A 16,050-nucleotide genomic window follows, 5' to 3' on the forward strand; every position below is an offset into this window, starting at 1 on the left:
TCTTTGTATATGTATATGTTTCTGATATAACGGAAACTATTTATGTTAATTCTCAATTATTATGGAAATTGTAGGGACCAATAACGGAACCATATAGCATCTCAGCATGACTAGCTATTTTCATAAAAATATATTTTAGTTCCTTTAATTTAGTGATATTTATATCTAAAGCAATAGTTTGTCTGTCTGTAGCCAAAATCTGTTGAAATACACGTTGTACTAATTAAAAGCATAAACTTTTTATGAGATAACATTAAATTCCTATTTTCTCCACTCAGAAAATTTCCAATTTCTGACGAAAACCTTTAAAGAGAGATAAAGCCACCGCTTACGTTATTATGTGTCTACAGTGAAAAGAAGTTTTAATTCAGAAGATATTTTCACGACCACCATTACATTATAACGGCCACAGAATTACTAATATCACTTTAATATTAATTTCTAATTAATACCATATTCACAGTTAATTAATACCTCGCTGTATGCAATGGATGCTTGTGATTTTTTTTAGACTTCGGTATGTTCGTGTAATGTAATAGTGAAACTATTGTCTATATATTTTATAGTGTTATCTACGATATTGAATCACACTGCTGAGAAGATACCAAACATTAAACTCCGTCCGGACAAAAAAACAACCCGAAGATGCTTACACACACTTTGTAAGCTGTACTTTTATATCAATGGTGTAATGACATCTGGGCCGTTTTCGTTTATTCGGAACAACCGGTTCGACCATTTGTAAAAGTCTTTATTTCAAGTATAAATCCTGACGGACCTGCAGTTTATGATACAGGCCTGTGAGGGCTTTGTCAAGGCTCGTCTGAAAACAATATACATGTAAAACCACCAGGTCCGTCTTTAATTCATAAACGAACAACTAAGTCCAACCAGTCAAACCGCATAATCGAAAACGGCCGATGTGTCTTGGCAAAGGGACAGAACCATACGCTCAACATAGGCCAAAAGAGAATTTTTTAAGAGACTGAATTAATTACACTTGCCAAATTGTCTACTGACCGGACGTCGTCAGTCCTTTGACACACTGTCATTGTCAAGTAAAACAAACAGTACAAAATGACGCCATAGTCTGTGAACATAGAATTATTTTTTGTAATTAGATAAGACAGTTTTGCCAGCAATTTATGATATTCAAAATTTTGCAAACAAAGATAATATTCCTCTTTATAGTTTTTTTAAAGTTTACTATTTGAAATAGCTTATTTCTACAATCTAAAAGCTGCATTTTGAGAAAATAATGTGAAATCTGCTATGTATGAATCTTTCTAATGACCGTTTTTATCTGGCTTGTTCCTTCCTACTGAAGTTTCCCTTTTTAATGTCAAATCTGATGTTATTTTCGTTGATAATACTTGATGCAATGTAGGTATGAAAACCATGAATAAACTTATCCCTTTCGTTCCGCTCTGCTTTCTTCTGCATCTTTAACTTTCCATTCTTCCTTCTGAACTACTTTACATCTATAGAAGAGGTTTTGAATCAGTTTTATACGTAGGATGCTAAATCTTGGACATGACAAAAAGAATAAAACATATAACACTATCCGTGTGAAAATCGGACATTTTGCACAGTTGAGTTCAAAAGTGCAATATATCAATGCGACTATAATGTCACAAAACTAATATTCGTTGATGTTTCTAAAAAAATGGTAACCCATGTCCAAACCTCATATATTGACCTCCACTTGACCATAAGATAGTGGAACATTTTATCTAATATAGATGAGTACTAACACAACATTTAGATTTCCAACAATAGAATGTCACAAGGGTAACGCTAACGTTTAAATAAAATTGATTGTACATCAATTAATCTGGTGGGGAGTATAGATACTCATGGGAATTATTGTTAACTTACCATACAAGTAAAGAGAAATCTTGGTTCTTATATTTCGTGTAGAAAAGTAATAAGTATTCTAATATGAATATTAAAATGATGTGGATGTAAGGGAGTACCGGAGTCTATGGTAGCTGCGCGCCTGGCCCGTACCAGGCAGGGGAAGACCTATGCCATTGCATCCACATTGTTTTACAGTGTAAACCTGGCTAGCACCTGAATGCGTTTCTTTCTCAGGGGAACTGCACAGAAATCACAATGTTTATTCGGTGTCAATTTGCAAGAAAACCTATGTTTAATGAGGGCACTCCATTCTTAATCGACATTGATTAATTTCCCTTTTCCGTGTTCATGTGTATCTAATGCATTTGATTTTGGCATTGAAAGTTTTTTTAGTGATGGGGAAACATAGTTAAAAGTGGGTTTATTCCTGATGTGTTGAGGAAGATTGCTCCAGTTAAAACTGTTATATACTGCCTTATTTGTTTAATCAGTTGTGATTTTCTCAGCATTGAAAATATCAATACTCTGTTGGACATGTAAAATGCTTTTGATATTCCAAAAGGAATAAGACAAGGTGATTTCATATGGCATAATTAATCTTTAATTAATAACTAGATATACATGTATCGTATTTACATCAAATTAATCATTGCTCCGAATATATCCTATATCAACGTTGTATTTGACTTATTAATTGCCCTGCCACAAGCTTATCACCCTTGATACTACATGGGTTACTATCATTGACATTATATACACTATAGACTATCTCATAGTAAAACTGAAGGCAGTTCAGGAGAACAAAGGTTTTTGAAAATGGCAGCCACATAAATCAACAATAGCTAATAAAATAAGATAAAAACATAAAAATTCCATTGACATTTTATTTATTTATGTTAACATTTTAATAAATAACATTCAAAACAATTGTACCATCTTTCATGAAATTTCTGTAAACAAATCTCCTCTTTCTAACACACAAATAGGCTATCTACTTGCATTTGTCTATTTTCATTCATTGTAACTGACTAAACTAAAGCATGCAAGCCTATGGTAACAACTTGTTACATGTAAAATACAAATGTGGTATTGCTCAAGGATTTGTCTACATCACTTAATCTAGGTAATGTCCTCCAGTATAAAAAGTAGAATTAGAAGGGAATCATTAACATCTACCGGTAGCTTCATTCTTTGAGCGAAAAAAAATTATTAAGCAAATCACAATTCATATTTTTAGCTCATTAAATCAAAAGAAAGACTGAAACTCAAGCTGAAATAAACTAAATCTTATTCTATTAAGCAAATGATTTGAGCTAAAGAAGCTAAAATAAACTAAATCTTATTCTATTTAGCAAATGATTTGAGCTAAAAAAAGCACAGGTGTTACAATTTTAATTATATTAAAAAATGTGACTGTCAAGAAGCTTGATATGTACCATAATTATCTTTGAACCCATGTAAGCGTAATTCATATGATGAACTATAATACCTATGTAAAACTCTGATTTTGATAAATTTCTGGAAGTTTTAATCACAAAATAGAATCTGTGAATTTAGCGAAATTAAAACCCTCATGAATATTATCAACTACGTGTATACAGGAAATGACCGTGAAGTATACCTAAGTATGCTGAGGACAGGGAGTCACAAATTTGGAAGTAAAAACTGTACAGGTATAAAAATACATAAGTAAATTACATCTTATTATAAACCAACTTATTTTTGTGGCGATTTAATTCAAGTTGAATGACTTTCACATTGATTTAATTTAAGTCGAATGACTTTCACAGTGATATTTTTTTGCAATTTGCAGTTAAAACTGGTGTTATGTTTTTGTGAATTTTTATCGCACTCAAACTTTAACCGCATGCAAAAATAATTTAGTCAACAATATCTGATGAAACCCATAATAATTACACTTCCATTGACCTGCTGAAGTATTTGTCATGGAAAACACTCACATTTGCTCAATTTATCATAACATGTCCTTCACCATTAAAATAACTATTCAGATAATTGAAAATCTATTTAAAGTTCATATTTTCATTGACGACAGCTAGTGTTTCTACGCACAGTTTTGTATGAATGATCTCACTAACATAAAATGCATTTAGATGATAATGTAAATGTACACATTATTTCTCTCATACCCACAGGTGTTCGTACTGTACTGTAAAAATTCAAAATAATGGAATATTGGTACCAGGTAATAATAATGTCAAGGTATGAGAGAAAAGTTTCATATGTGGATACGAAGGATCTAGGGATAATCTGCCCTCGGAATCACAAAATTTTTACAACATTTTGTGACCCCTTGGGTAGAATATCCCTATCCTTTATATTTACATTTGGAACAGAATATAATTCATATGAATTCACTAAATCCTGTCACACAAGAGAAGAGACTATGCCTTCCACAAAGGAGTTAGATTAATGACTCAGTTCACAGATCCATTTCTGTATAAATGTGATGACAGGGAAGTGCTCATTACCAGTAAAAGATGAGAAGATCCTATTTATTTAATAGATAAACATGCACACATGTCTTTACAAAGTTTGTGCCTTCTACAGGAGGCAGTGCAGCATGTGGTCCTACACACACTTGAAAACTACAGGAACAGGCAGCACTATTCATCCAGAATGTTCTCCAGAAATCATGTAAAGACAGAAAATATTTGTGTCCTCTAAATAACACTGTCAAATCACAGATTTGATTGTCTTTGTGTATCTCTGACACTTTGACAGTGTTCATACACTTCCTTGGACACTCTGTATCCCCTAAAGATTTCTCCATAACCAGATCAGTGACGGTCGGATCATCAAACATGGCTAGTTTTTTATGTCTAAATTCATCGAACAAGCAAAAGCAAAGTGTTTGATTTCATTTTGGTTGATGAAAGTCGTCGACATAGTGAGTCTTCAGTCACTAAATCTTTGATCAGTCTGTGTGTTACTAATGCTGTTGTCAAAAATAGCACAGATGACCTCTAACCTTCTATGACGGCCAATCACATTCAGTTGTAGGTGCCTGCATTTGTGGAAACTGATCTCTCTATGTTGAAAGAATAGGAATACTGGAAAAGAATAGAAAACAACATATATGCTCTGTACTACTTTGTGGCACAAGTTTATCCATCATTCAGAGCAAATAATTCCAAGATAAGCAACAGAGGACACATTGATTAATAAGAGGTTTCGATATCCCAAAAAGACATGGGTTAAGTATTATTTACTATGGATTATTCCATTTTTTTTTGGTGATTGTGACGTCATCTTTTGGCATGAATGTTATGACATCATAATCTCTGGAATTAGGGTGTGACTAATCAATGGTAAATTGTACTTTACCTATATTTTTTTAGGATTTCAAAAAACCCGTAATAGTTTAGGGCCTTCCTCAAAATGTACAATTCTTGGGTGCATGCAAAGTTAAGCTCTATACAACATCAAATTTTTCTTTAAATGATAAATAATAATTGAATGCATCAGTCCTACCTCATTTTCAATGTCCATGATGGACTTGTATCCAATCTGGGGAATCATTATCTGAGGAAGAAAGACGAGAAAATACATGAAGTTAGATTTGTATTGCAACAGACCTGTAAAAACTGGCTGTTTCAAGTGATCACACAAGTATTAATCAATATTCCAGATAATTATGGCTTTAGTGGTAACTTTTTCAAAATGAGATAGTTTTACTAGAAATTAAACCGGTGACAGCTGATCTGAACAGCATGCTTATGGTCAAATATGTCTTAACCCTGGGACTCTGGTTTTAAAGGCATTCTAAATAGGTCATCTGTATCTGGAAATTTCTCTGAAACTAGATTTATTGATACTTTATTTTTTTTTATGTAGTGATTGGTAGCTATAATTATATGTACCGTAGTTGTCTGGTCTTCCAAGTAAAACCAAGTTTATTGATAGCTCACCAAAACTTTCATTCCAATTATATTGCAATCTACCGTACTTACATCCTGTAACCGGCTCATTTCTGTGTAGCGTGGGTTGATCTGCCACGGCACACCTGATAGCGCTAAAACAAAGTAACATTACCTTAGAAAATTAGTACTAGTAGCAACAAAGCTAAAACTAAAAGTAACATCATGGACTACTAAATACTACTTGTAGCTATAGTATAGCTGCAACAAAGCTAAAACTAAAAGTAACATCATGGACTACTAAATACTACTTGTAGCTATAGTATAGCTGCAACAAAGCTAAAACTAAAAGTAACATCATGGACTAAATAGTACAAGTAGCGACAACGCTAAAACACCAAGTAATATTACTGGTACTTGTAGCAATATTATGCTGAAATGCAAAGAAATATTGTGGAGCAATAGTGCTAGTAGCAACAAAACATTGAACCACAAAGCAACATATGTATTGTGTCAATAATATCAGTAAGAAAACCCCTTTCACATAAAATCAATCATATAAAGATAAATAATTAATACCAGTAAGTTAATATGTATATGAAGATTACGTCAATAAATCTTCTTCAACTTTGCACTTTCAGGACATTAAACTCCTCCATCTTAATTTTCATTTTCATGTTTTCCTACATAATTCATGATAAGAGTGATTCAGCAGCTGCAGTCACAACAACTAGTCCCTACATACTTTGGTTAGACATCAGAACACCTGGACCCGTGAATAGTTGGTGAGTGTGACAAACTCAATCAGTGTGGTGTTATTAATAAAAATATCCTTATTTCCTTATTTTCTAAGTTCAAATATATTTATCATGTGGACATCTACAGGTATATGATGTTAGAGGTGAAAGTGAAAAGGTTAAAAATACGATTCCAGAAATATAACTGTATGAAAATCAAATTTATCACTTGAAGAAGGCAAAGCATTAACTTTTTATGTTTACAGGCATAAGCAGAAGTGTTATCAGTATTTATTTTCCCTAGTAACATTTTTTTTATTTTCGGTTCATTTTTCAGTACGGTTGTCAACTTTTGTCAACAGAATTTTACCCTCTCTCTTTATTTTACCTAAAGTTTCTTCTTTCCTGTTATTCCTCAATATTGGTGTTCTTTTTCCATAATTCATTTGCTATTTATATTCAAATTGCAATGCAGTGATATATAGAATGTGTTTTCAGTTTATTTCATTTTGACCATGCCTATTGTTTTTATGGCAGAGGAACAAGATGAATAAAACACTTTATCATCATTAACAAAATGGAGTTTCGATGCACATTCGGTCTAGTTTGCAAAATCAAAACAAAATCTTGATGCAGGTTTTAAATAATTCATAAAATTATTTCTAAGTAAGTTTAAATAATTGCGCTAGCCTTAGCATTTTTAAATTAAATGAATCAGCACACAAGAAATGGAGAAATTGTGGGGGAATTTTCTCAAAACATTCAGGGGCAAGACTAGTAACTACATCCGGTACAAAATCCAAAAAGAATATAAAGTGTTGAAAGAGCTGATGGGATTTTTTTTTTACAGTCAAACAGGCAACAACGAAGAAAGAGAAAAGATGCCCCTCTATATATACCTTGCATTTGGTGGCTTAAAGCCACAATGGTGCACAGCATGGGGTTAGACTCTGAAGATAAAAACCAAATCCATAACTTTAGGGTAGGAGGGAAGTTACAAGGCAAAAATATGAAAAATGAAACAAAAATAAGCATATGTCTAAGTTAATGCATATCAATCTACATAACCAGTATTGCATGAATTTTAGCTCTTTGTGTATCATGAAGTTGATGTAGGGAAAAAGATAGATAGAATACAGCTGCATTCTGTGTCATAAGCTCTGCCCTGCTCATATAGTTGAAAAATTTTAACAACCATAATACTATTATTTGATGATTAAGGCATCTTAAGCAAAGCTGAAAATGAAGCCAAACATCATTTGTGCCTTCTCAGAAGATCCTCCAGCTTATATAGATGGAAGAGCATTCAGAAACAGAATTGAAGAGGTACAAATCGAGCGATTGAAAGTTATTTACCAGTAATAAAAGTGGATTAAAAAGGACAAATTGAATCAGCTGGCTCACACATATATTATTTCTTCACCTTGAAATCCAGTTAATGAATTTAGATATACCCTTTATTCAATTCAAATTGAAAGTGCATAAGTACCAGGACGTTCAAGCTCAAGTAATTATATATATCCTACAGAACGACCAGTATACGAGTATATTATAAGCATCATCAAGTGTTAGTATAAAATCAACCTCAAGCAGATAAGATTATCGTAATTTGGTTAAGCCCTTATAACGAAATTACATTGTAATATGTAGATAGGGATAAATATGTTTTTCAAGCAGTAATTTTGATAAGGTTTTGATATTCAAATTGAAAGATAATACAAGACATTCAGATTATATTAAGAAGAAATATAGAAGAAGCTTCCGTAAAATTCAATTCATATAAATTAATTTAAATGCACATTTAAAGTTTTTTTTTTATCTTTGAATATAACAGAGATTGAACAATTCAACAGAAGTATCATGTTCATGTAAGTGATGGCAGCTATAGTTAAACAGTAAGTTATATCACACAGCTAGACATTGATAGCTGGTAGAGGCAAGGGAAATAGTCGTCAATTCTACAACTAATATTAATACTGGTACCTTGTACCACCTGCTGTGGACCATGGGAAGTATGTTCTGGGGAAACAAAAGTTATTTTGATATACAGTCGTAGCATGTTAGCCTTAACAAGGTATCACCATAGATAAATATATAACAACTGATACAGGATTGTAAACATGCACTTGTTAATTATAAATACATTGTTATTAATTTCTATCTTATAGTTCCATATATAATTTAATGATTTAGCTCGCGGCCGGGTTGTCTAAAACATTAAATTAAATGACACTGACATCAGTTATCTAAAAATAAATTGTGTCTAACAAAACAAAAAAAATTAAAATAAATAAATAAACAAGAGATTCCAGAGGGATCTTGGCGCCCACCAAAGAATGATCTATGTTTGACAAACGAAAGAGGGATCTTTTCTCTTCTTTTCAAACTTTTACATCAAAATCCAAGATTGCTACCTGTCGGCAATTTTTTTTACCAATCAGTCCCAAAATGAAATAAGCACAACTAGAACCTAAGGGAACCTGCAAATGCAATTTGAGACAGATCACTTCAGTACTTTCTGAGAAATAGCAGTAACAAACTTCAATTGTCAAAATCCAAGATGGCGTCCTGTCTGCCATCTTGTTAACTGATCGGTACAAACATGCAATATGCATAACCAGGGACCTTGGGGGACCTGCACATGAAATTAGACACAGATCCCTTTAGTACTTTCTGAGAAATAGAGGTAACAAACTTCAATTGTCAAAATCCAAGATGGCATCCTGTCAGCCATCTTGTTCACTGATCTGTACCAAAATGCAATATGCATAACCAGGGACCTAGGGAACCATGCACATGAAATTTGAGACAGCTCCCTTCAGTACTTTTTGAGAAATATTGGTAACAATCTTCAATTGTCAAAATCCAAAATGGCGGCCTGTCAGCCATCTTGTTGATCGATCGGTCCTAAAATGCAATATGCACAACTAGGGCTTTAGGGGGACATATATATGAAATTTTGGAAAGATCTCTTCAGTACTTCATGAGAAATCATGGTAACAAGAATTTTTAACGGTCGGAAGGACAGACAACGGACGAAAAGCGATTTGAATAGCCCACCATCTGATGATGGTGGGATAAAAAGACAACAACTTGGCAATGATAAGCAGTGAAACAACATTAAACTAATACAAATTTAACATGCTGTTGTAGCCTTTTACATATCAAATTATTTCATATTGCATTCAACTTGGCACACAGTAAAATATCTAAGTCAATTATACCCTTTATTTACATTTATATGATATAACTTTTATAAAATCAAGGTTATTCTTTTTCAATGTAAATTGCATCTTGACTGAAGATTTTGAAAATATGTACACTGTATTGACAATTTTTGTGTAATTAACACAGGAACCAAAGTTGTACACTGTATTGACAATTTTTGTGTAATTAACACAGGAACCAAAGACGTTTTGCATGCATTTGGTAAATAATATAACAACAGGGCAGTATTATACACCAAGACACACTGAAAACACCTCAAAAACAATAACAAAACTCAAATAATGAAGTTCCTTTAAAATGGCGAGATATTTAAACACAAAGACACGAAAAAACAACATTAAAATACAAGAACTACAAAGTACTACATGCATATTTTGCCATAATATTGGCCAGTTCCGAGGGTACCAGATCAGATGCTCTACTGAATGAGCTTCCTGATCACCATTGATTGACCCAGTCCTATTCCGTTATAGGCATACACAGATATATATATGGTACCAGCTCTTACAACAGTTTCTGCATATATTAATCTAATATACTGGCAAAACTGTTATCATATAGAACTTACGATGGTTACTGCCTATCCCTGCTAAACTGTTGGCTCTGTCGAGTCCCGGTCTCGTGTGATTTGCTGTTGGGTTGATGGCGTATGGAAGAGCAGACCCAACATTTGACCTAAACACAGAACAACTTTGATTAACAGAATGGTATATTCATAATAAGAATACCATAGCAATGGTGCTATCTATTCCAACTTCACATTTTTCAGGAAAATTGGGGTATTTCCATTAATAGAGACTCATTTCCCATTTTCCCATTATATACCGGTAAAGTAAACAAGTGCATTTAGTATTGTTGTCCCCTACCATTCTCTAAATGCTATGAATAATTGTAAAAGAAAATAGAAAAAAACGCATTATCCTGAGAGCCCTTAACTTGTCAATTACATCTACAAATGTATGTATAGGTGAACTTTAAAGTATTCTTATACCCCTAACAGACATTATCTTAATTATCAATAATATTAATTAGTATTAGGAATCAATCATGTAAGAAGGAGCGTTAATAATTTTTTTTATACCTAGTACTTACATGTTATTGAGCGGAGTTTCTGTCGTGTAGTTTGGCGAATACGGTGGATTAACGGTGTTCTGTTGGGGTTCGGCATTAGGAGAACGAAAACCAGCCATCTTAAAACAAAGTGCCATGTTGTTCAACTCCCTGGAAGATAGAAAACATTATATAGTCACATTCAAGGGAATTACATGTAGTTATATTTCACCATGGTCAAAAAGTTCATTTACATATGTTCAGGAAATTTAGACAAGAAATTCTGTTGTTATGTCTGTGTATATGAATTGCATGGTAGATATTACTGATGTTATAATTCAATAGATTTTTTTATTTTATCACATAACTTCCCTGTTAAGAAATGCTATATAAAGGAGTTATTAATATTGTAAAACACAGGTATAAAACTATTGTGATGCTAGATATGATAATTATGGTATAATCAATGAATGTATGCAGAAACATTCCAGCCCAGGTATATTTCATTGGTCTTATTTAGAAACTAATTGGAATATTTTCAATAGATATTAATTTAGTCACCCCTGAAATTTCACAATGGACTGGTCTAGCCTTTAATTTTGAAAGGTCCAATATGTCTTCAGGGGTGAATGAGTTATTTAGTAAGTGATGAATATATAATTGTAATCTTACTGAACTAGTTTAATCAATTACATATTACAGATTCTCATTAAAATTCTGTATTTTCTATATTTAACTTATGCAATTCTGATAACGAAATCTCAAACTTACCCTACAAGATTATAACCATTTGGCGGTCGTCGCACGCCCTTGGACAGGATAATGAGTTCAGCGATAGCATCTTTAGTAAGTGTGCAAGACATGTATCGTACACACAGCATTTTCTTCTTCATTGCCTTCTCGCCTGAAGGATAAATACAATAGAAGAAATTTTCCTTTTAATACAAAAGGCATTCTTGAGTTATCACTTTTTGAAGTCATAATATGTTGGTTTTTTGTGTTTTTTTTTGTTAAATGAAAAATTAGAATCTACCTCATTTTTCTATATAAAATATTTCTTAATGAACATGTTATTATACAACTGTGCACTATAGAATGAAACAGTTAAAAAGATCATGATTTACTCTTTAACTATCTCAATTAAGAATTTCTCGATTATGTTTTTGCTGTAATGGTTAATGTATTGTAACACTCACGTGTGTCACTTGTAAAATCTACACATGTAAAGCCAGCCGGAATGGGATCCTTCTCATTTATAACTGCTACATCCACAAGTACATCTCTACCCTAAAATATAACAAGGTCATATTTATTACAACTACATCCACAAGTACATCTCTACCCTAAAATATAACAAGGTCATATTCATTACAATTACAAGTGATGTCTGTAATGCCGTAAGTTCCTAATTCTGTTTACCTAGCCCTGATTTGTCTGAATTTTTGTTTCGAGAAATCGGAGCCTGGATCTGTAAACATGGACATTCTCTGCTAAGTCAACATTCATGCAAACTGTTTGTATCATGCTAAATTTTGCCCTGTACGTATGTTATTAATTATTTAATTTAAATGGGAACGTATTTTATTTTGCAAACTTTTATTCATGGAGATTTAAAGTTAGTGAAATAAGTGAAAATTTTTCAATTTTACAACTTTCACTCTGCAGGAGTTTGTCTATTGGTTTATGTACATGTGTTTCAGGCTAATGTAAATGGTTGAGGTACCGGTGTCTTGAGTTTTTCAGTGAGACAGCAGTGAAAAATTCTTTCCATTGAGATCACACAATTATACTTCAGACTACAAGAACTGTAATCACATAATAATACGGGGCAGGTACATTTGTATCTTAAAATGATGGATGTTACCTGTTTTAAATTGGACATTCAGCAAAGACTCAGCAACATTGTCTTATATCCACATCATGGAACATATTTAAATAGTACTGCTTCAATGCCAGACAATGGTGCTGTTTATTAAGGAACATATTTATCAAATCATTTTTATGGCCGTGATGTAAGCATGTGAAAGGTTTCAGGGTTGGATATACCAGAGTAACCCATAAAAAACCCATGTGATCATGCAGGTGACTCCTGACCTTTTCGTGTCCTTGCCTAGGATCGAACCCCGGCTGTCTAGGTGAAGGTGAACAGCTTAACCACTTCACCACCCAACCCCCATCTTATTGGGAAATATAGCAATTTCGTAACAAGATTTTTCCATATCAGGGATCAATCTAGGTTTTGGGGGAAACTACCCTTTTTCAAAATAGGGGAAAAGTTTGGCGAAATATAGGGGAATTTCAATCTTCTTATTTAGGTCCAAAATTATATGCATTTTGACGAAAAAGTACTGTAAAACAACTAATTTTATTTTTTATATTTAGTAAAGCAAGATTTTAAGCTCAATAATGAAAATTTTTAGTTAATCATAAAATATGCAGTAGCTGTATGATAAATATGAAGAAATCTGCAAACAATAGTATAAAAAAAATTAATGAAAAATAAGTCACAGGGGAAATTTTGTTACAAAAACGGTAATTTTTTAGCTCCAAATGGGGAATTTTTAAATCTTCAGGGGAATTTTAGGCCAGAGGGGAATTCATTCCTTAAGGGGAAATTTACCCATAAACGGTAATAAATCAGAGCTAGATTGATCCCTGATCATATATATATATGTGTATGGCCATAAATGAATCCGCTTAAATAACTTACTACAGAGGGGGCTGACCTCTCCACACACATGTAGCGACAGATACGCTTGCCAAAGTAGCCATCCCTCCACAGGTCTGCATCATCCCTTTTATCATAAGTCTTGTCAATCTGAGAAATATATGTTTATATAATATTTATTGTCAATCTGAGAAGGAAAACAAATATATCATCATTGATGGAATGACACTAAAAGAGAATGTCCCATGATAAAATCATTTCTGCAAGAAAATTACTAAAGAGTTGCATCATTCCATCACCACTGGAGATACTAGTACCGTACAAATATTATAAAGTGTTACATGACATCATCATGCTGCATGAATTACTTCCATTATACAGGACATTTTCTAAATATGTGAGCCACAAATGTATATATCTTTCAATAAAATATTTTTCAAATATTGCTGAAGCTTGATTTCAGGAAATTAAATCACCATAATGTTGCATTGCTTTATATCAGGTGTCGCCTATATCATCATTAATATACTTACAATGGTAAATCCCGCAGGACACTTTGAGGGTTCTGTTACCACAGTAACCGCAGTGATTGGCCAATCACTGTTTGACATCTTTAAAATTTGCTCCTAGTAATTTCTTATTGTAAATACTGAAAAAAATATAATACACTATAATAAATGTAGCATATTTTATTATCAAACATTAATTTCTGTTACCTAAATTCAAAATATGGCAGTTTTTAATTTTGATTTTGATCATTAAGAAGCAACTCATGAATATATAATAGGCTCGAACTTCAGCTCGCATATATGGTTTAATATAAAAAAGAAAAATTCAAATTAACTCATTCACTTCTGTGAATTGTTCCTCCATCTTTTAATGGTTTGTAATTAGAATCTGTAATGTTCACTTTGTATATGTACTATACAACTTGCAGTTGCTGTACGTTTATGGTTACAGAGCCAGAGAATATAACTTCTATACCATATTGGCATAATACAATTATAAAGACACTTTTGCCAGATTGGCGAGGCCATCGCCAGTGGACACATGCATGTACACCAGCCACAGGGGTTTAGCAACATACATATAGGAGCTGTATAAGACATCAGGCGCTGGGTTGGCATAGGGTTGCCAGAGCAACCAGAACAGCTTCAAGGACATAAGGAATGTGACGATGGTGCTGTACTGAGTCACCACTTTGGTTTATGGCCATGTTTACGCCGGAATTACACATGCAATTAAAGCATTATGCATGTATATTGCACCAGAATTGCGCCCGTATGTAGCCAAACTTTACACAGAATCGCACCCCAGTGAATCTCACTGTTTCAGTAGTGTTGCTCAAATAAATACCAACATGGTCAAGTGCCTTAAATTCATCAGGGACCTGTTTTCGTCATGTTTTCAATTTTGCTTATATATCATGAACTATTGTGTGATTTCATAAAGAGTGTCGTCTGCCAAATCAGATTTGATAAAGGAAGATTTGTCTTGCTTAAAAAGATTGTGTGCTATAACCAAGTGATTTTATAAAAATTATTATGTAGCATAATAACCCAAAATAAAGGTATTTTCTTAAGTCCATTTTAAATGAAACTTTAAAACCCTACCGTCAGTGTTTGACTGTCCATGTGCACTGATCAGCAGAATGTCAACAATGTATCGGAAGTCAGATGTCTGATCATGTGATTCATAGCCCAGATTTTGGGTTATTACAAATTATTTGAGCGATTCAACTTACCCGAAATTTTTGGTGCGATACTGTTGAAAACATAACGTTATTCTATGTAAACAGAGGTGTTCTCTACTTTCCACGACCAAGAGGTTTAAAGGCTTAAAAGCGATGAACAAAAAGAAATTTTCAGCTTAAACACGATCTCACAAGCGTCTGCTGCTCAATATTTTTTTGGAATTACGTCAATTTTCATAATAAGCCCCCCTGACGAAAATAGGTCCCTATTGTGTCAGCTATCACCTAGCGACCGACAGGTAGAAATCTTCTGTATTGCGATAGATAAATAACAAATTGATAGACAACTTGTTGTAAAAGTAAGAAATAATATTATATATTTGTGTTGATAAAATTAGTACATTTTATTTCTTGCTGGTTTGTTGATATACGGAATATCTGATTACCCTGACAAATATTGGTCCTTCAAGGGTACATGACTCATGTAAATAAATATATGCGACAGTTATTTGAGTTGATGACTGTTGTAGTTTTTAAACTTAAATGTAGATGTACTCTGGATATGCCATACAGTTGAGGAGACATGGAAAAGAAGACGGATCGTTTACATACGAAAGTAGAAGATAACCCTTTACCATCGTGCCGACTGCTTTGTTGACAAAGTGAATGTCAGACTAAATATAACAGCTGACAGGCTGATGGACATAAACAAGGAAGTAAAATTAAATAAATATCGATATAAAGACGAAATTGTTATACCTGTCGCCGGAACGTTCCCTTCACAGAAATATTGAGTTTGAATTTTTCGTCCAATAAATCATTGAACACAGGTCCTGGGTGAAATGGTTATCACTTTCGCGAAGAGGATCAAAAATTCCAGTGTCTCGATTATTTTTTACATTCAAGGTAATAAACACGCTTGGCACAAAATAC

The 16,050-nt window shown here is 33.1% G+C and overlaps 1 protein-coding gene across 5 annotated transcripts; it reads right to left on the reverse strand.

The window, feature by feature from the left end:
* Positions 1-2,730: 2,730 nt before the first annotated feature.
* Positions 2,731-16,030, reverse strand: LOC138321560 (multivesicular body subunit 12B-like). 5 transcript variants are annotated; one of them, XM_069265308.1, is made up of 12 exons: positions 15,877-16,030; positions 13,958-14,073; positions 13,467-13,574; positions 11,953-12,043; positions 11,528-11,660; positions 10,799-10,927; positions 10,275-10,381; positions 8,462-8,497; positions 7,378-7,428; positions 5,835-5,896; positions 5,356-5,406; positions 2,731-4,934 (listed from the first exon to the last, which is right to left on the reverse strand). In XM_069265308.1, exons 2-12 carry the CDS (start codon positions 14,033-14,035, stop codon positions 4,875-4,877), a joined length of 906 nt encoding a protein of 301 aa, XP_069121409.1. In that variant the 5' UTR covers positions 14,036-14,073; positions 15,877-16,030; the 3' UTR covers positions 2,731-4,874. The 5 variants fall into 5 exon arrangements, with proteins under 5 accessions (XP_069121409.1, XP_069121410.1, XP_069121412.1 ...); XM_069265309.1 differs by lacking the exon at positions 15,877-16,030 and adding an exon at positions 15,753-15,814; XM_069265311.1 differs by lacking the exon at positions 8,462-8,497.
* Positions 16,031-16,050: the final 20 nt, after the last annotated feature.

This window comes from Argopecten irradians, chromosome 4 (genome assembly GCF_041381155.1).
Source record: "Argopecten irradians isolate NY chromosome 4, Ai_NY, whole genome shotgun sequence".
NCBI classification, from domain to species: domain Eukaryota; kingdom Metazoa; phylum Mollusca; class Bivalvia; order Pectinida; family Pectinidae; genus Argopecten; species Argopecten irradians.